Here is a 22,340-nt window from a genome sequence, read left to right as displayed (position 1 = left end):
GCAGTTGGACATCTAGTTAGAATAGTATGGACACTAAGAAATTACCCCATGGGTTCAGAAGAACACAAGCATAAGCTTCTAGTGGTGTCACTGGTGTTAGGCTTTCACCGCCAAGGACTAAGAGAAAGGTTAGAGAGGGGAAAAGCATTTTACATTGAATCCTTTTAACGACGTTCCAGGAATTCTAGGATAATGCCTGTGGACAGGCCACAGGAATGCTTAGCAGCCTCATGGTTCCCAAATTCACGGGACCAGGAAAACGTTCCCCCGCCCCCTCTGCTCTTCTATGCAGTGCCCTAGAATGGGTCATGAAGGGTGGGGAGGAGAGACACCACCGTAGGGGATGTAAATAAATGTCTCTCATACCTTCAACCATCACTCTCTATGGTACAAATGGATGCTGAAAGCAACGGTATTCCATCTTAACTTCTGAAATGGTCTGTGGCTTTTCTGCACCTTGTACCAGAGCACCAAATTACTATAAGCCCTGCAGAATCACCCACCAATCAGAACTGACGTGAGAATGCCTTTAAATATTCCAATTCAGTTAAGAGAATTTATAATGAATATGAATGCAGAATTGCAATTTGAATTTGAATGTAAGACAGCAGAATTTGATATATTTTGATATTCATATAACTAATTTGAACATCTTTTAAGATTGAAGGTTATACAGGCAGATGGAACGCAACAGACAGACAGACAGACAGATAGACGTATAGAGGGATAGAATGAATGACAGACGTCTAGACGGACAGACAGACTGACTGACAGACAGACAGATAAATCCATCAAAACTCTCAAATCTAACAAAACTCCACTTAAATCAGCACTTCATACCAAAAAAAACACTTCTGAGAGTCCATGAGGGCCTCTGCATCAACCAAGGCCTGGCTACTGGTTCTTTCCACCCCCACCCCTTGGAGCTGAGAGGAATTTGGGAAGGCAGAAGATCCAGGGAAAGAGTTGAGGCATGCGGCAGCCCCAAGAACGTGCACTGCTGGGGGGCCAGCCTCACCGCAGAGGCCAGCAGGCCTCCCACACCAAGGCCAGCCAAGGGTTCCCAGCGCCACAAACCTTTCCTAATATAATCTGCTAATATAAGACTCCTAAATATAGAACTGCAGCCTGCAGCATGCCATTTATAATTTATCTTTTTTTTCAGATTCTTCAGAGTCTATTATGTTGTTGTTTTTTTTGTTGTAAAATCACTCCTTGTATCTTGCTAAAATAAACACATTTTGAAATTACAGAAAGGCCATGTTCACTCATGCTATACAATTCATTTTGCTATGACAGACGAACCCACTCTCAAATTCAGCCATGACATCTGAAAATTTCAGGTAGGTATTTCGTTTGAAGAATCAACCAAACATCAACGTATTTAGCACTCCAAACAGCAGTATCCCCCTGCTGTGTGAACACGGCTCACGAAACAAGTCATTCATCACGTCAGTCCTCCATCCATCCTCTTACTCTTCACCATTTAAAGCACTTTGAAGCGGAGCCTGGACGTTCTTCTTTTCTTTTTGTATTCTTGTCTTTTCAGATAGGAGAGTGAATCCAGGTTCCAGCCTCTCACCAAAACCCCTCCCAGTGCTTCCGGACCTTTTCGTTGTCTATCTCCATAAGGATTGACCCGCGGCCCCATCCCAGGACCCGGGAGACCGGGACACAAACGGGCCCTTCAGGTTGATTTATCGGGCGTATTCAGGGCCAGGCACGCAGGGGGACAGAACAGTTCTGACGTCTCTGATCACCAGAACAACCCCTTGAAAAAGCCACCTCTTGAGAGAAGACTGCACCTCTACCGACTTCCATCGGATGCTATTGAAATTATAATAACAATAACAGTATTAATAATGAAATATATCTTTGAGGAGAGTCATGCATCATGACCGCTCAAAAGCAAAACATGACATTACAAAAAGCAAAATGGCTATTTTGTTCATTCTTTTCTTCAGCATCCTCTTTTCTCCTCTCTTTAAAAAAAAACAAAGCAAAACCACACAAGCGCCTTCATGGTGAAGTCAGGTTAAAAAAAAAAAAAAAATGGAAAACAAGTGGCACTGCATCATGATGGCAGGCGGGACAAAACGGAATTGTTTTAGTGGAAGAAAGAGCTATCCGTCACTGTCTGTCAGCTCATTCATCCAGTACTCCCTGAGCATCCAGCCCATCCGTCATCCCCTCTCAGTCTCTGACACCCGCCCAGGTTGGCCACTTCGGCAACGAGGGAGGGGGTCCCAAATATGGACCCTTATAACCCCACTATTATTGTTTCCCATCCTCTCCAGATCTCGAAATTCACAAACACACATGCTACATTCTTCTTACCGGCCTTTTTTCAAACTTTCATTTGACGTGTCCCCCGAAAAAACTGTAGTTATGTTTGATACAAATGATGCACAACTGAATATAATTATTATTTTTTTACAATTTTATACTTTTAGTTGTTGCCTACTTTATTTGGACAGACAGTGGAGAGGGTAGAAAATATGAAACAAGCAGCGAGAGAAGTGAGGTCGTAAATCGAACTTGAATCTCCCATGTGTGCATCACTGCTTTACTAGAACTGGGGAACAAAACTGATTCAATGCATTGCAATAGTTTCTATAACAATTCTCAATTGATTCACAACTGATTTAGATAAGTTCAGTGAGATGCACAAACACTAACTCGATCGCTGTTTTTTGCAGTACGAAAGACATATGAGCAGCCAAGCAGGAATGCACATGAAAGCCACAATATTGCAAAATAATCACTGTTCAGTATAAAGAATATTCTAAATGAAAATCAATATTAAAATAAAATCAATGGGAGAAAGGTGTTTCTTTTGTAACAAGCATTAACTAGACCAACCAAAAAAAAAAAAAAAAAGATGGTTTTAATGTGGGTTTTGTAGTTACTGCAACTGTCTTTGAATCAGAGCATGGCTGAACCAAACCTAAGCGATCTGGTCATAACTCCTGACAAAATCAAGTCAAGTTGCCGTGTTTTGCCTTTGCATGACAGAATAAATCCAATCAATAACCATTTCTGGGAAAAGATGATAATCGCTTCTGGAAAAAGACTCCCTATTGCAGAATAAAATTACGAGGTGCTTACATATGGCCACAACATTCATGCTCTGGGGTATGCATGCTAGGCTACGGCATTTTGAATGGTCAAAAGCATGAGCTGTGAACTGCAGCAGCAAATCTATTCTGTGCTACCAAAGTGCTATCAAAATGTCCTCTAAACATAAATAATGGGATGAGAGAGTAATGCCTTGGGCTGTTGCCTTTCTGGTTGCAACATCACCTTGATATTCGTCTCAGTGTGTTTCAGTTTGTGTTTTTCAAGCCAGAGCACAGGCCAACATTTCCTATAAACGGCTCCAGCTCTGCAGTGTTCAAGAGTGCAGAGGTGCAAATGGGATAAGATGAACCCTAAAGAACCAACTAAAAAAATTCTTACCTTAAACTGAACAGGAGGAGGTCTTGAGGCCACCTCCGCACCACAATGGTAAATACAAAACCACCAAGGTGAATATCAGCAGGCAAGGCCTTGGGACCACAGATATGAATACAAACACACACAGGCTCACACATTGAGGAACGAAACCTTGAAACAAAACTAAGGCTAGCGTGGAGGTTTAGGGGGTTGGGTTTGGCGGTAGAGGGGAAAATAAGAGAAAGAAGGGGGGGATGTTAAGGGGTAAACAGGGGAAAACAGAAGAAAGGGGAAAGAAGAATGAAAGAAAAGAAAAAGGAGTGGAAAAAAACAAAGACCTACTTGTCTCAAGTCGATGAAGGCGAGCAGCAGAGTGTCCCCCTGGAAGCCAGGCACCGGGCCGGCCCTGGCAAACCCTGTGGGAAAGAGAGAGGGATAAAGAGAGCAGGGAATTCGCCATGGAGCGGGAGATTGGCAGACGGATGACAGCCGGGACAAGGGGAGGACAGGGGGAGGTTCAGTGGGGGCGGGGGAGGTGAAATGGAAGGGGGCTTTGAAGGTTTTGGGGATGCTGGCACAGGGGGTGGAGGGTTAGTTGGGTGGTTCAGGGCAGAGTCATGTCTCTTGGTCTGCCACCGGCTTTGTGCGGTCCATTGGAAAAAAAATCATCATCAAACTCTCATTAATTCTTCCCCAACGTTGATCTGACAAGCCAGATAGAGGGGATGTGTGGGGACGAGGGGGCTGCCTTTACCCCATAACCGAAAACCTGACGCCGATTCCCATGAGGCTGCTCTCCCAGACCAGTGGTATGGTACTGAGCGAAGGGGCCGGCAAAACTTGTGAAAAGCCAATGGGCTGGGGGTGTGTGGGGAGCGCAGGAGTTGTAGAGGTTTCAGAGGACCATTGGACCTTTCTGTGCCTTTGGACGGGAACCCGTAAACAAGCGGCTTCGCCATTCTGAAAGACGGAACATTTGACATGCGGGGACAAAACAAGCTGGGGCCAGGAGAAATCCCTTTCACCTCATGATGCTGCGTGCTTTTCTTGCCTCTCACGCAAATTACACGCCTGCCATCTTTATTTCTGACCCCCGCAAACGCTGAGCCAGCGACTGCTTACCCTTGCGCTTTTGTTGCCACGTCTTGGTCCGAGACTGTCGATTTTGCAAACTTCCCGCTCGCTTTTTTACAGGAGAGCGACCTGTGGCAAAGGCAGCATGGTCCACGTGACACGCGTCAGAGCCCATCTCATCAAGATTCAACAGGGACCTCTAGGCTTTCACCTAACTGCCACATACCAGCATAAAGCCCTGTTAGTGACCACACTAAGAAACCTCTCGAGGGATTATTAGGGACAAGCTGTCAAGACCTTTATGCTTCCTAACACTGAACAGGAAGCAACTCATGATGCTTGCTCCCTCTGAATGTTCCATCGCCCGCTTGTGGTGTCATACAGGTCAGAGAGGCACAGCAGACATGGGAGAGGCCAATCTCAGCTTAATAGAGCCTCTTGGTCAAGATAAAACTGCAGTGGTATGATGACTGATAACCTTTAATTAAGAAAATAAAGTTATTATAAAGCATTCTAGTAAGTTCTAGAAAGTTCATTTATATGTACCCAATCTTAAACGAAGAGATTATGAATTGCAATAACACTTTAAAACTAAGTCCAATTCCTTAGTTGATGCACTGGATATAATTAACAGTATCATTAACAATAGTTCAATTAAACCATACTAAGACTGAAGTCATGGTTATTGAAGCACAAACTTGTTAGACCCCTTTAGGGGTACAAGAGCTTGTCACTTGGCCAGTACCCTCAAAGGGACATCTTTGTACTTATTCACCCCTAAAAAGTTAATTAATGGGGTACAAAGCTGTCCTTTAAAGGGTACAGTCCCAGTGACAAGCTGTTGCACTCTTAAAAGATACAATGTTTGCACATTTTTCCTTCCATCAGGATGCTTGTCCGCACCTTCAACACTACACGGTGACTGTTATGCCATTCTTTCTTTTAAAACCGTTTCCAGACATTCAAAACGCAACAACCAAAATACCCGCACTTTACGGTTTATCCATATTTAACATTATCTATAAATAAAACATATTACACATTGGGCCTGATTATGATCTAACTTCATACAAAGATCCTTATCATTTCTTGACTTCATTGTGTCTTCACATCCCCCTCCCTCCCCACAGCGCAGACACATCCAAACTGTTGATAAATTTAACCACAAGCATATCATCTGTGCATTCAAGTGGTTACATCTTTAAGAAGTTATTTTAGTTCTGTAGCATTTCCTAAGACCCAACCTTGAAACTTCCAGAAACTGTAAACACAGTGAACTTGTTCACCAAGACTGTGTATGGGGGAGGGGGCTTTCTTTTTACTTGAGTGGCATTTTGATTAAAGCACAGTTTTATGGTTTGAGGCATGCAAATAGATGGGGGGGGGGGGGGCATCCAAATCAACAGGACGTGGTCTCTAAAAATGAAAGCAATCACTGATATGGGTACTTATCAGGCTGCTTGGTAAACCAAAGCAAACCACATCAATAAAGGCGGCATACGGTGTGACTGCCATGACCGTTTAATGATGGGGGTCTTTTCTCTCTCTCTGCCTGTGAGCTACGTGCAATAGCGTGTGCTGGCGGAAGATCATGGGAAATCCATTAACCAACCGGGGTTAGGCGCTCAAAGGGAGTTTCAACTGTGGTCACATGCAAAGCTGTGAGGAGAGATGATCCAAGCCAAAAATCTCAGGCACTAGCCGAAAATGCATATTCTTCTATTCTCACCTTTTTCCAATAACTTTCACCTCAATCTCTATAAAGTGGTGTCAAATAAAAAGTTGGTTACAGCATTGTGCCATAACTTTGTAATTGGGCCACAACAGAATGAAGCACAATCATGCAATCAGGTTTAGGAAGGCCTATGAATGGTCATTCAGCTTTTGCTCCAGGTCAAACTTACCCTCGCACTCTTTGACATCCACGTTGAACTGCTGCAGGGCTCCCATAGACACTTGCCTGACATCAGCCTCCAACAGCAACTGCAGCAGAGAGGTTGAAAGGTGTTTACAGGCTGACATGCATGCCGTCTGAGCCACCTTCCCCTACAGAGAAAGAGGGAAAGGTAAGGGAGATAAAAAGAAATGTGAGGTTCACATATGGAGTATCTTTCATAAACAGAATGATCCTCTCCAGCAGGTGGTACAACTATGGACATTTATTTGAATTCAGTTTGCATGTTTCTCCCCTGATTTTTATTCCTGTCAAACAGCTCATGTGATACTCCTTTCTTTCAATTGATTAGCAGAGTCTGCTGCATTCTGGTCTCTAACGTAGTCTCCTTGAGCACACACACACACAAGAAACACTACTGATATTGTATTTGCAACCAAACAAGTCCATGCCTACATGCAATCTTACAAACATAAAAAGTGGAGCTTAGCGGCTGTTTAAACATCAACACACGTTCACCATCACACATGCAGATACACACACAATTCCAGCTCCAAGCCGAAAACCTCAAATATGCCCTTGTCTGCCGTCCAGCGCCTTCCTGACAATCAGGCTAATACTTCAGGGGAGATCCAAAGCTATTAATATGACACTAAACCTGAAAGAAAACAGCAGACTGGAGGGCCAAGAGTCTATGTGGAATTTTTATCTGATGGGTGAAAAATAAAAACAAAACACCATTATACAAGAGGACTTCCTGCACATTGGAAACACTTGGGCAATAAATCTAGTGAAATGAGGGAGGAATACACAGTAAATCCATAGGAGAGAGAGGGAAAGGTCATTTTATCCCTTTTTTTGTCCATGTCAGATGGGCAGAGAATTGAAGGAAAAACAGAAATCAAGACAATGCCCTCTTTGCTTCGAAGTCATCTCATCCTTTCCTCTTCTTCCTCGGTCTCTCTCCATCTGCCATGGAAATTCCACTGTAGTCATTTCTGAATGCCACTAGCATTAACTAACCAATGTTCAGGTTAAATAAAATCAATTAAAATAAGGTAATACAATTAAGACAAAATACAGTAAAAAAAATATTATTATTTTAATAAATTATAATAAAATTCAAATAAAAATAAAAACTTAAAGTATTTAAGCCACACTAAATGAATGTCACTGCATTTGAAAACAAAATATCAAGCCAGGTGGCATCAGAAAAGCAAATAATGTGTGACCTATTCTCAACTTTTCTGAGCCAGATCTAACCAACTACTCCAGAGTTTACAAATACTTTTCAGGGTCACTTCACGTTGTAAGCATGTGGCAACGGCTGCAGCCCAGACATAAGGTTGCTTTTACACAATCAGACGGCAAGAACTGGGGAGGGTCGGCGTCACCATACACATCAGTTGGCCATATGGCTATGAACTTCACTTAGCCTAAGGCTTCTTTGTACATAGTCATATAAAGTATACAGTACAAACACACACCTGACCAACAAAGACCTGAATGGTTCAAGTCAGGTGGGGTCAGCAGGAAAAGAGGAAGATGGAGGAGTGTGATTGTGTCCTGTGTGGGGTCAGGTCACATCTGTAATTGCTCTAATCCATCTCCAGCAGCTTCTGAAATACCTATGGCCTGTGTGTTAATCTTCAGCTGACATGAATAGGAGTCAAAAACAGTTTAGTGTGTTCGACATGACGGGTTCAGAACATGGCTGAACAAATACCGCAGAACAATCAGCACAGCTACACATATGTACACACATTGCAGTAGTATTCTGCCAGCCAGTAATCAGGCTGAAGCACTAACTAGGCGATTACAGAAGATTAGAGTGCATGCTATGCACTGCAGTAATTAAAAAATAAACACGCTTGTTTTCCGGCCTACCGTCTGTGTATGTGTAATAGCCATAATAAATCACAGAGGCCAAGGTAGTAAGGGGTTTGCTGTTTCTGGTCCTCATGGTGGAATGAAGACATACACGGGTACCTGTCTCCAACTGGGGACATAGTAATCACTCATGAGTCATTTGGTCTGATTGGAGTGATGCGTTTGTAAACTCAATGTGGTAAGCTTTGATTTTTTGCAACAGCGTCATAACTAAGGATTGCACAATCGTGAAGGGGGTGAATGGACACTCCTTATATTGATCTGTAATTTATATGTGCATTCTTATTTTCTGCTGTTCAATTAATGAAGAAAAGAAAACATTTAAAGCCCTCAATTCTATGGTGTGTGCGCACCTAAAGCGAAACGAATATTCACATTGCATTATCACTCTAGATTACTCGTGGGATGTTCTTCATGTCACTCGTGTGAATAAAAACATTGCGTAATGCTCTCCTCCATTTTTTGATACAACCAGACATGTCTCATGTTTCACTGATTGGTTTGCGCGTCATTTGCGCGATTTTGCATCTATTCGTGTCTTTGCATTGATTTTGTATGTAATCTACTCACGTGAATACTTAAATTCACAGTTACACTTTATTTTAAGGTGTCCTTGGGACAGTGTAATTATATCTTCAAAGGGGTGGTTGACAATTGTTTTTTTTTCTAGGCTTGACTGTTAATGGGGTGCAGTCTAACGTGTTAATGCTGTGTTTTTTTTTGTTTGTTTTTTTAAAAAGCATAATTTTTCACAATTCACATTTATTCTACACCGCTCTGTCCTTTCTCCTATGAACGCTCTGATGATTTACTCTGATGATCCCTCAGAAATACGCAAGGGGTTTAGATTGGTTAGCTGGCCCAGTGTGTTGTGATTCGCTATACTGCCTAGTGTAGTGCACTACAGCACATCCAGAAGTTAGGTTATCTTAGGGTTTGGTCTAGGGTTAAGTGCATGTAATTATGCATAATTAATTGTTTTTATAATAGTAATTACATGTAACTTGTAACGAGGACACCTTAAAATAAAGTGTTACCAAATTTTCTTTTGGTGTGCACACAGAGGTACTGGACAATAGGGGAAAAAAATTAAATAAGAGCAACTGGAATTTATCAATTTACATGTCTAATTTAGTAATTTTTTTATTTATTTTAAATAAGTAATTATTTTTTTGTTCATGATTTCTGTTTTTAATGGATAAACTGAAATAGATGGTCATATGATGAAGTTTTAAAACAGGCATAGGATAGTTTTAATAATATTCAAGAGGCTTTTAATGACCTGAATTTAGTTTTAAATAGCACAAAAACAAAAGTAATGTGGTTTGGAAAAAATAATAATAATAATAAAGACATTATAACTTTGGATGAGGCAAAAATTGAGGTAGTATCTTCATACAAATATCTCGGAATCTGGCTTGATAGCTCCTTGACTTTTACTATCCACATAACTAATCTCCAGAAGAAAGTTCAATCTAGACTTTTAGATTAGACTTTTTTTGTTTCAAAATAGATCTGCGTTTACCATGTCAGCCAAGAAATATCTTGTTGAAACTACCATTTTGCCCTTGTTTGATTATGGTAATGCGATATATAGAAATGCATGTGAAGTAGTTGTGGAGCAATTAGATGTGTTGTATCATGCAGCAATTAGATTGATTACTAATGTACCTTACAGAAAGTATCATTGCAAATTATACTCCCTTTTGAACTGGACATAATTGCATACAAGACTCGAAATACTTCACTGTAACACATATATAACTAGATCATCTAATTAGATTTCCTTGACTATCCCTAGAAAGAAAGCTTCTTATGGTCGTTCCACTTTTGAATTTGCTGCCCCAAATGATTGGAATGAGCTACAAAAGTTATTGAAACTAGAGATAAATATTCCAGTATGTGCAATTAAAAATTTACTAATAAGTGCTCTGACCTCGACCTGTAAATGTTTTAACTGAGATTTTATTATTTTTCTTTTATGTGTTTTATGTATTGTAATATATGTTTGTATGTTTCTCAGGAGATAGTGATTCTCATGCCAGGTTGCCATTATGCCATTAACTTGTTTTGTTAAATAAAGGTTAAATAAAAAAGGATGGTGAAGGAAAAACTACTTCAAAAAGCATCACATTAAGTTGGCTGCCTTTGAAGTGGCTAAAATAAAGGAGTTGTAAAGACTGTAATTCATAATGTTGAAAAAGATGATGTGTCTAAACTCTTGAACAACAGTGCATGTATCACATTGTGCATCATAAGTTCATAAGTGAAGAATTTAAAATTTTGAAATTCTGGGCTTCACAGGCGAATCAAGTGATTAATCTCAGATGCATCCATTTACCAGCTTCGACCAGCCATGTATAAATCTGAACAGATTAGCTACAGTCAACACTTAAACACAGGAGCCTTTGGTCAAAGATATGTGTTTAGTGTCTGATTTAAACAGTTCTGCTTCGTATGGCACAACCCTCTCACAGACAGTAGCACATTTGTTTTACCGTTCAGGGCAGAGGGATGTTAACAATTAGCTCAGGGCCTCAAAGCAGGGAGCGAAATTCAAAAAAATGGAAGAAAGTAGGAAAGGAAGAAATGAGCGAACAGTTAGAGGCCGCTTGCACTCCTCCTCTCCAGTCCCCTTAATTAAACAAAGGCTCATCAAAGCCCTTGTTAAAAACTACTCAACAGCAATTGGCTGTCAGAATAAACAGAACACACAGTACAGCGAGACAGAAATAGAAACTATAATAAAGCAAGAGAGAGAGAGAGAGAGATAAAGAGGAGGAGGAATACTAGAACAAGGGGTTCTGGACAGTGGGCCAAGGATGGATTTCTTAATTATATGTTTGAAACGTCACAACACTTCTACAAAAAAGCCAACACACACCACATGCGACCCTGGAGAAAACTCAGCAGAGAGCGCAGAGGCTCTTTCAATGCGCTCATATTTCAAACGCTCCCGCTTATTTATGCAACACACACCGATCCCTGTTTGTAAAAACAACGAATGTACACTCACGATATCCTAACGAGAAGCAGAGACTATTGCTCGAGGAGAACCGATGCCTGTCTGCGCTGATTACGCTCTGGTCTGAGGAAGGGTGATAATATGTGTTGAACTTCCCGACACCATGCTATACCGTTCCAGCATTTCACAAACACAAAGGGAAAACAAAGATGGCAGCCAATGAGTTTGGAGCTCAAATCAGGTTTTAAGTAAATAATGACAAATAGTGTTCCTCTTACAAGGTGCTTGATTATATTGATATGGAAGGCCTTTCTGTTACCTCTGGGTTTCCACAGCTACAGTACAGCAAGCTAAGAAGCAAATCAGAAATCCAACACACATGTTGACACCTTGCTTTGGAAATGAACAAAAGAGCTGTTTTAAAAGTTTTAACAAAAGCCAGGTGAAGTTTTCAACCAGAAAAAAAATGGATGAGGCCGTGTCTGATCAAAACAGGAGTTGTGGCTCCCACTCTTTGAAAGACTTTTTAAAGATTACCTGCCTGACTAAAATCACCTATTCACACTATGCACGTTTTGGGATTCTGTATTAAAAATACTGTATGGAAACACTTAAAAGAAGAAAAAGAAATAATTATTTGATATGGACACTTTTTTTTTTAGCATGAAGGCATGACAGTTTATTTGAAATGGAAAGGCTGCTTTCGAAACAGTAATGTATCAAAACTACATTTAAAAATGTACCAAAATACAATCAATTTTAAAATACAATTTATTCATGTGATGGCAAAGCAAAATTTTCAGTAGCCATTACTTCAGTCTTCAGTGTCACGTGATCCTTCAGAAATCATTCTAATATACTGATTTGCTGCTCAAGAAACATTTGATAAAATTATCAATGCTAAAAACATTTGTGATGCTTTGTAATGCTAGAACAGCATTACTTGAAATAAAAATCTTCAGTAAAATTACTCTCTCATTTTTGGTTACTAATGTGTTTAACTTGCTCAAAAAAGCATTAACTTCTGTAAAAAATAAAATAAATGTATAAAACTGACCCAAAATATTTGAATAGCAGTGCAAGTTGTTGACAGTAAATGTTGGTGATTTAAGGCAACACCAGCAACAACAACCACTGGTTAAGCAATGAAGCTGAACAGAGTTGACAAATCAGTCAAATGTACAATGTGACGTAAACGGCAACAACAAATGGGAGAGCAGACAGGGGAGATCATGTGATCCACCTCATACATGTAAAATGCAACAATCATGACTTTGGACGTTTATGTTGTGGCTGCATAAGACACTACAAGATAAAGCTCCCCACATTTTCAGAGCATCTTGCCAGCATCAGCTTCATAATGACAAGTTAATGCAACAAAAATACACAATGTTGAGATTGCACACAAAAGGTTTTATGGATCAGACAGCAAAAACAAGCACAAAATGTCTGCTGAAGCATGTCAGTCTACGAACAGACCACCACGTAAAAACAGCATGTTATGGCACAAAAAAGGCTCCACAACTCTAAGTGCCCTGCCAGTCATTCAGTTCCATCAAGAAAAATACTGTTTTTCCAATAAACTTTTTTTTGCCTCACCCCATTTATAAAGGAACTCAAATCTTGACTGGTACCTATCGTTCTCGCTGTTCTTAAGTGTACATGAGTGGACCTTGTGTTTTTAATACAGGTCTTAACATACTTTGCACAGTAAATCGCCATCATATTATGCTTCAAGTTGTCAGTACATGGTTTTATGCAAACATCCATTGTCATAGTTTAAGAAGCTTGTTTACTCTGGATTTAAAGGTATGCAATGTAACATTATTGGTGCAGGGCACACAAAATTCACACCATTAGCTGAATTTTACGGTAAAGACAAATTCTAGAAACCTAAGCATCACTACATCACTACGGTCACCTCATTTGTGTTCCATAACAAGCATTAAAAATCCATCCAAAAATCTATGAGTGGGTCAGATGAACACCAGGCAGCATGCGGAAGTACTGTGACGAGAAATGGCCAAGGTTATGCCTGAAGTTAGACCACACTGCAACCATACTCACCGGTAACGTGGCGTGCTCTATAGCATTGCCCTACAGAAGATAGACAAAGACAAAATTTTGGTCAAAGGTAGATTTCATGACTCCCCTGGGTTCAAATGAAGTCGGTCAACCGCAATGTCCCATATCAACTTGGCCGAACTGTTTACGATGGATACTGAAAGTCCCTCTGAGTGTCAAAAATGGTTTGTGATCAGATGGGAGAGGCCGAGCAAGCGAGCGTGACTGATGGGACTGTGGCTTTGGAGTCATTACCAGAGTTTTTGGCTGTGAACTTGATTGCAGGGCCGCTTTCACACACACACACACACAAACGATCAGTTCTTGACCTTTCCTGAAAACCATCAGGAGTGTGAACTGGGGCTGATTGAAACAGGATGCACTATGTTCACATGCAGAGCTGGAATGTGCAAACACAATAATATAAGCAGCATATCTGGAAGAGTACAAGATCGTTTGACTGTACGTGTGTGTATGCGTCGACGGAGAAAGTGAGACATTCAGCCTGACCGTAACCAGACCTCGGGTCGTACAAACATTGCCCCCTTTTGGTGAAATCCAGCCAACAATGTGAGGGCTGTTTGCAGTGGGCTGAAAGGGTCTTCTTTTGCTTCTCTGTTACTGACAGCTTAGAAAAAGGGCAGTCAGGAATTTAAGAGATTACAGGAGCACAGGAAGCCGCATTACTGCCACCAGCCCTGGATCAGAGACAATCCCAGCCAGTCATGCAGACACGGGAAGGTGTTTTGGTTGAGGCCCGTAGGAAGGAAAACTCTTAAATTCTTTGATTATCAGAAATCCCTCATGACAGGGGTCAGGGCCGGTCTGTGCCAGTGCTAAAACCTAAGGTCACGCCACACGATCTCTTTAACTCCATGTCAGCTGAGCCACACTGGGGCTTGCAAGCCCAGAACATTGTAATCTTCTTACTTGCTACGAAAATACTTAGTTTTCCATCAAAGTTCAAGTGTACTGTGACTACAATCTCCTTTAAAGCGATGGTGTCAAATAGGGGAGACCACAGGCTCAGGCAGAGCATGTTGGGTACAAGGGTGGATTATGGCCTGGGCCAACAGAGCCTGTTGAGACCTTGAGGTGAAAAAACATATAGCATGACAAACAGGGTAATGAATTACCTGGATTACTATTATTATTAATAATAATAATTTATTGATATACACTACTGATGAAAAGTTTTTGCTTAGTATGATTTTTTTTTTATAAATTAAATAAAATATTTTATTCATGCATAAAATTGATCAAAGTGACAGTAAGCACACAAAAGATTTCTTTCAAATAAATACTGTTCTTTTGAATCTTCTATTCATCAAAAAAAATCCTGAAACTGTTTTTAACACTGATAATAAGAAATGTTCTTGAGCAAGAAATCACCATACTAGAAGGATTTCTGAAGGATTATGTGACACTGAAGATCAGGGTAATGACTACTGAAAATGCAACTGTCACCACACTGAATTATATTTTACATTTAAATAAATTACATTTTAAAATGCATTCAAATAGAAAAGTTATTTTAAATTATAATATTTCACAATATTGCTGTTTTTACTGTATTTTTGATCAAATAAATTCAGCTTTAGTGAGCATGGGTCATCTTGTCAATCCCAAACTTTTAAACGGTAGTGTATAAAACTGATGTAAAAATAAGCAAAAGAGAAGTGGAGTGAGTGCCTCCCTAGACGGTCGCCTTTGTCGCCACAACAAGATATCTTACTTCAAATCTATACCAACTCTATTTTTAAGGAGTACAAGTTATAAGCTCCAATATCAGGAAGGACAGAAAGTCAAAATTCTGCACAGTTGCACAGGACCATTAACTTGGCTGTGTCCAAAAAATATTTAGTTATCTTAAGTAATCATGTAATTAGAGTGCTTTTACACCAAAAGAATCAATAATATTCATGCGTATGTGGATGAAATACTCACGGGCAAGTGAGTGAACACTGCAAAGGTGCTACAGAGGAAAGCGATGAGATCACTCAGGTAGTCACTGGCCTGCCCACCTCCCTGTGCTGCTGTCCAATCATAATCAGCCAGCTGCAGAAACTGGTCAATCTTTTGATTCAGGTTAGTGTAGATCTCCTCTTCAGCGGCATGCCTTGCATCCTATACAGACAGAAAGATAAGATAAGAGATCCCTAACCAGTCACAATATGTATTGTAAAAATACTGAATAATAATCCACACAATCCATGTGTGTGTGTAGAGGGAGGGTGTGACATGCAGGTTCGTACCTTGAAGGTGGAGGTTCCATAGAGTTTGGTGGCATTAATGGTGTCAGGAGGCACGTTGGTTATGTTGGAGATGAACTCTTCCAGGTAGTGACAGGACTGCTCCAGGTGAGTGGTGTTGATGATGATCTGAACCAACTTTGGGAATCAAATGAGATTTCAAATTATGAATGGTCCATTTTGGTCAAAATCAGTTTTTACTGACAAAGCGCAATTAGTTATTTTTGTATTAAAATAAATGCTGTCTTAAAACTTCTTTACATAAAAAAAAATTACCAACCACAAACTCTTAAGTTGCTAAACTTAATTTGAAGTTGTGTTACTGGATCAGCATCTTTTACTGGTACAGGTACACGTTTAATAATAATGCAGCATATTTTCAACTGCATAGGCAGTACAGTCATCACAGAGAAAAGCAGTGCTTTGGGGAAAAGATTCTGTAGGTATGAGTAATAACAACCAGCAAAAGCCCCAAGTGGGAGTAATTCCAAAGGGGAAAGGGCACAGAGAGGCAGTCAAGGGTGCGTTTAAAGACAGAGAGAATCTGTCTGTGGGAAACAGACCTGGAGCTGCTCTACGTTCTGTGGTGCAGAGTTTGAGGTCCACAGGCAGGGCAAGGCTGTCAGCAGCAAGGCGCTGCGGCACATTGGTGCTAATTGAGCCCAGACCTTTAACTTGGACCCGGTCTTTCCTCCCTCTCTTTCTCCAGTCATGGTGCACCATGCAGGGAGGGAAGCCCAATGCAAAGCCCGGGTCACACTTCCGCACCTCCGCCAGATCCGGGGCAAGACAGGGGGAGGAAGGAGCTTGATATCTGATCTGGTGTGTGTCTGTGTGTGTGTGTAAAGGTAGTAGTAAGACTAGACTTTGCTGTGTAAACTACCTGAAACCAACAATAAAGCTTTTGCTTTTTTTAAAATACAACACAATGTCTTTCTTTCTCTGCCATTCTTTCATCATTTTCTCATCAGCGGCACCCAACTGAACTGAATACATCTGGTTTTGAGGGGTTATAAACAGGCCAGACTGCAAGCAGAATCAGCAGAGTGGAGAAGAAACTAACCACATTTGAACAAGAAACACAGACAGAGTAAAGTAGGATGAGAGTAGGATGCCACCAGCCAGTGGCAGGTAATTCTGCCAAATCTGCCAGTCACTGTTGCGCAGTTCATTTCAGAATGGCCTTTGATATTAAATGCTGTTGTTTAGAAACAGCGATGCACTTTTGCTGAAGTAACTTTTGAACAGTCTGATCATTATTTCATCAAGAGCATTATTTGTGAGCACTTCAATAGAAATCGCTTGAAAGAAAGCAAAATTGTTTACTTGATTTTGACATTTGCATGTAGTCAACAGTAGCCATAAGAGAATAACATGCTATAAATTGCAAACTGTAAAAAATTACATTAAAAAAAGATTTTATTAAAAGCAATTTAGTGCTTTAATATAACATGCAATATTATATAATATAAAATTCTGGTAATTTAAAAACATTATTAAAAATAATGAGTTTTAAAGTGGTCTATTTACAAGATATGTGGAGAGAAAAATAATCTTATTATTCAAGACCAGCTTCCCAGTGCAGAAAAGTAGATTTCAGAGAGCCCAGCTACAGACTCTCTGTTGAGACTGGACTGATACAACATCAATCAAGAGCAACATGGATGTTGGCATTTAAACACAGAAACAGATGGAAGAAAATAAAGATCCTCACCTCTGCCAGTCCTACGTTTTTCTTCTTTATAGCATACTGTAGGCAGTGGCTAAGGGTTCGTGTGAGCAGGAGGTTTGTAGACTTGCGGATCATGTCATCAATTTCTGTGGAGCTGAACATGAACATTCACCTAATTAGAAATAATTATACATTTATAATTATGTTTATATCTATAAAGCAAATCCATAACCACATATTCAGTATTGGAGGGACATATTGTACCAACAGAGGGCTATGTCCTGCTCCATGCACAAAAAAATGGATTCACTTATTTCCTTTTTTATAAGAAAGAATCTGTTATTAGCCAACCTTAAAAATTAGTGAGATGCTTAATGTCCAAGTTGCTTAAAGCCCTTAAATTAAATAAACTACTGTTAGAAAGATTGGGGTCAGCAGTTTTTTTGTTGTTGTTGTTGTTTTTTTTGTATAATTGAATACTTTTATTTTGCAAGAATGCATTTAAATTGATTAGAAAGTGACAGTAAAGACATTATTAGATACAAAACAGTAAAAGTGACAGTAAAGATAGTTTAAAAAAACTACTTTTGAACTTTCTATTCATCTAAGAATCCTAAAAAAAAAAAAAAAATCACCATTTCCACAAAAATATTAAGTGGCACAACAGGTAAAAATTACAAGAAAAAAAGTTACTTAAATACCAAATTTGCACATTAGAATGGTTTCTAAAGGATAATGTAATGCTGCTAAAAATTCAGCATTGCCATCACATTAACAAATTACATATTAAAATACATTAATACATTAAAACAGAAAATAGTTATTTTAAATGGTAATAATATTTCACAATATTAGTGGTTTTACTGAATTTTTATCAAATAAATGAAGCACTGTTGAGCTTAAGAGACTCCTTTCCATAACATTAAAATCTGACCACCTAAACTTACTGCAATGTACATATACATATAGATTTTCCATATATGCATTTTGTGGTACTAGTCTCATTGAACACTTCTAGCAACACTTGATGCAAATGATTTTCTTTCAGACCCAATATATAGAGAGCAGAATCCCGAGCGAGACGTTTTTGTGGTCCAGATTTACATAAGCATAGTTCTGACTCATAGTGTGTCCTATGTGCTTTAATCCTTAATACTCCACCTCCTCTGAGAGAAAAAAAGGCACAAAGTGGAACCAAAAGATGCAGTGAATAAGATGGAGAGGTCTACACACATGAACACTCACAGACTATGGGCTGGATTTAAAACCACTTTTCAGGGCCCAATAACACCCTCTGGGTTTCAGTAACGCATGTTCCAAAAACCAGAGAACAACCACACACAGATATACGGTTTAAATCAACATGAGGGAAAAAGGGGGATATCACTTTTCTTTACCGATGGGGGTAGGGAGGAGTAAAGGGGGCTAGTGCTCATTAGTACGGCTGCAGCTGCATCTTCCTCTACTCCCCCCCCCCCCCCCCCAGATTGATTCACAAAAATAATTAAGAAGAGAGTTAAAAGAAAGAAAGGGACAATATGTCTCAAACGTGTCCGTCAATGTGAGCCAAGGCCCAGGGTGCAATAGTTTTCCCCCCTTGATCTGGGCAACAAACGCATTCCTCGCAAATTACTAAATCGTCTCTCATTGTGTTGAGAAAAGCAGAGGAGGAATTTGAAAAACGTTCCTCTCCACAGCAGGGGGAAAAAAATCTGAGCTCCCTTCGCTGGCTTGGCAGGAGGAGAGCCGAACGGAGCAGAGAGATGGAGGACAAGCGAGAAAAGGAGGTGCTATCCGATCAAGTTGCTTCCAGACCAATATACAGATTAAAATATTAGCATCTACTGTCCCGCTGCAAACTCTAGGTGACTGTGAGACATTTTCTGTGTTGGTTTTGTTCAAAATTTGAGCAAATGGCATGCTGGGTTATGGTCATCGGTTTACAGATGTTGATTACCATAACATAGCTCTGATTTTGTACATTACAATATGGAAATGTTCCCAGTACAGAACCTCAACTAGGGTGAAATAGAAAGGCCTGGCTTTAAATCGAAGCATTGGTCTTTTTGTGACGATCTGGAAACTGACAGTGTCTGGATAAATCCAAAGGCCTCTGGCTATTCCTCATCTTAAGAGGGAGCGGGCTATAAAACAGAAAGATAAATTGTAGTCTGATTAAACAGACGCTTTACTGGCATTTACATTTGATTTATTCATTCATTCAACTTCTCTCGCTTTTTCAGTGAAAATTAGGGTGGGGGTTCAGTCTGATAAACAATGATTGAGAGAAACGGATGAACAGGGAACCAACGGAGACTGAAAATGTCCAAACTTCATTGGAAAAAGAAAAACTAAACAGAAGGAGCAAGAGAGACAGATACGGCTCACATCAGTTAGCACAGAACATATGTTCGTTAGCTATTCAACCATCACAAAGAGTAACATTACAGCTAGCTTCAACTCAAGGGTAACTTCAGGTTAATACAGTAAATGCGCATTCGTAAAGTGGCTTTCGTGACGGAGGTCTAAAGTTCACTGGACATGCATTAGGAATGGGGAGTCACATACGTCTGGTCTCCAGGCACCTGCACATGGACTTGAGCCTCTTCCTTCCCCCTCTGACCGCATCTCATCTCAATATTAGCGGAGGAAGACCACAAAGACTAATTGCCTCCGGTGGACTAGTCTGGGTAGTATGCAGAGCTGTTCCTTTGCTCCTTTGGTGTGTCAGTCATAGGTTTCCGTTTCCAATAGCAACAGGGTTTTTTTTCTCTACATCCTTCCATATACACCCAGAACCCTGACCCCTTCATCCAAGACCTCTGGTTGAACGCCATCTGGCTGCCTCTTGCCCTCTTACTCAATCGCACTTGTGCTAATAGGGATTCATTTTTACAAATATGTCAAATAGGAAAAGATCCAGCAAGTCGAGACATTATTTGACAATATTCTTAAAATAGCTATGTGTATGGGGGATTTTGGCATGATCTGGAGCCCCTGGACCCCACACACCGAGACACAGACTCCTGCGAGCGCAGCCAAAAGAGGTCAAATGTTTGTTGTTGAATTTTAACTGACATTTGAGAGATCAGCCACGTTCTAAAAACCACATAAGGACATGACTGGTGAATGTGAGGAGGCAGTGAGTAGCCAAAGTCTTGGTAGGGGTCCCAATAAAAGTGAGACAACTTCCTCTGCCAACATACATACAGTGTTATATTATGGCATGGACACCTTTAAAACACAATACAAATGTAAAATACTAAATGGCTTCTTTTTCAGTACTAATCCCACAGAGTTGAAAAAGCCAATGTTTGGATTTTACCACTATGAATAGGATAATGTTTAGTGAAGACTGGACAAAAAAAATTTGACTGTAGAACACCACAATTGGTCAGACAGAATCTATAATTCTAGACAGCCATGTAATAAATTAGTTTTGATAATGTTCTATATGATCTAACCTAAGGCAGGGCTCCAAACTGCGACTAAAATGGTCGCATTTGCGACCAAAAATATTAATTTGCGAGTGAAGTTTTTGCTGAGGTCGCCACTGGCGACTATATATAATTTGCATGAAAGGACTTTTTTCCCGATTGTTTTGCGCTCACATCTTTTGTTATGTTCACGTATTAAACTTACATAAGACGATGCGCATCAAAGTTTTACTGAAAAGAGTTTCAAACAGTCCTCGTCTCTGCCGCACACAGTCTGCTGAACGCAGTGAGAGAGACCTGAAAGGGCCTGTTTACAACTGGTCACTTCATGCATTTTCTCTGATCGGATATCTATATGATTTGTTAAAACGTTTCCCCATTTACACTTGGCCACATAAATGTGTCTTCGCAAAACGGATATAAATCAGTTCTTCAATTCCCGCTTCATATGCAAATATAACGGAGTTCACGTCAATGAAAGCAATGGATAATTTTATTAATTATCAGCTAATTTCAATATCAAGAGAGCGCGCGGCATCAGCACTGGAAAGATAGGCTAGTCTCGCTACTTTTAATGAAGAAGATTGTGTGTTGAGCGTCTGCGACTTACTTTCAGGTTCATTCAGTTTGCGCGTCGCTTGCTGAAGAAATACTCCGCTACTCATCCGCGGTGATGCTTGTTGCATTGCGCGGTCATATCTGACTATAACATGCCATATAGCCTATAAAACGCTCTCACACGTCTATTATTTTAATATTATGGGAGGAGTAAAATTACCATATGTGGTTTCAACAACCAGATGCATTTACACTTGTCCGGTCGATCTTCTTATCGAGATCTTAGTCTATATGCTGTGTTCTGTTAATGCATGGACTTCCTGTTATTTGAAGCGCACTTGCCATCCAGTAATCGCAAAAAGCTTTGTGCTGTCTTACTTTTTAATAAACAAAGTATCAGCTTTAAAATGCTACGAAATTCAAATGATGCGGTTTGGGTGCTCTTTAATGCGGACCACAAGCGCACACTTTCGGTAATATAAACACCAGTACCCCGCGTCCACACGGTCCGTGTATGCGTCCGGATCGCGCGAGCGGAGAGTATCGCACTTAATGCTCAGGCGCGATCTCTTTAGCACCTCCGTTAAAGCAGCAAGTGAACCCATTATATATTTCGATTTACTACTATAGTATGAAATGAACATGATCAAAAGGTAGGCAATAAGAAAGCCTATAGTACAACTTACTGAAATGTTTTATGTAAAAGCTCAGTGTTTCAAACTGAGGAAATGTATAAAGCTTGTAAACATTGCATTGTAATACATTTACCTCAGAATAACCACTCAGTGTCCATAAACTCATCAGTCAACTAGAAAAATAACTATAAAGAGGAGCGTTTTGCTATATTCATGCACTGTTGCATATTAATATTTTTACTTATTCTGTTGTACATGATTCAACTCCTATAAAATTGCATTTTACTAATGAAGAAAAACAGACTGAATGTGTGAAAGACCTGACAACATTTATAGGATGCACTGCACTCAGTTGCCAAGTGATGCTTATGGTCCATGATATTGGTACAGATTCTGTGTAACGAACAATTCTTTGTGACTGTACATTTCAAGTTGTAAAAGACATTTAATTCACACTTTAAGTG

General features: G+C 40.0%; 1 protein-coding gene across 7 annotated transcripts in view; it reads right to left on the bottom strand.

The window, feature by feature from the left end:
- exoc6b (exocyst complex component 6B) overlaps nt 1-22,340 on the bottom strand; it is a 108,398-nt gene that overhangs the window by 22,321 nt on the left and 63,737 nt on the right. For 4 of the 7 annotated variants that reach the window (XM_079443127.1, XM_079443131.1, XM_079443129.1 and 1 more), the window contains 5 exons: nt 17,289-17,400; nt 15,578-15,712; nt 15,270-15,449; nt 6,414-6,555; nt 3,778-3,851 (listed from right to left, as the gene is read on the bottom strand). In XM_079443127.1, coding sequence (XP_079299253.1) covers nt 3,778-3,851; nt 6,414-6,555; nt 15,270-15,449; nt 15,578-15,712; nt 17,289-17,400 — 643 coding nt within the window. Of the gene's footprint in view, nt 1-3,777; nt 3,852-6,413; nt 6,556-13,325; nt 13,356-15,269; nt 15,450-15,577; nt 15,713-17,288; nt 17,401-22,340 lie in introns of all 7 variants that reach the window. The other 3 variants (XM_079443125.1, XM_079443128.1, XM_079443130.1) reach the window with 1 other exon arrangement.

Source organism: Barbus barbus, assembly GCF_936440315.1.
Source record: "Barbus barbus genome assembly, chromosome: 2".
Lineage (NCBI taxonomy): Eukaryota > Metazoa > Chordata > Actinopteri > Cypriniformes > Cyprinidae > Barbus > Barbus barbus.
Note: the sequence above shows the minus strand (reverse complement) of the source record. Positions and strands in the feature narration are given on the sequence as shown.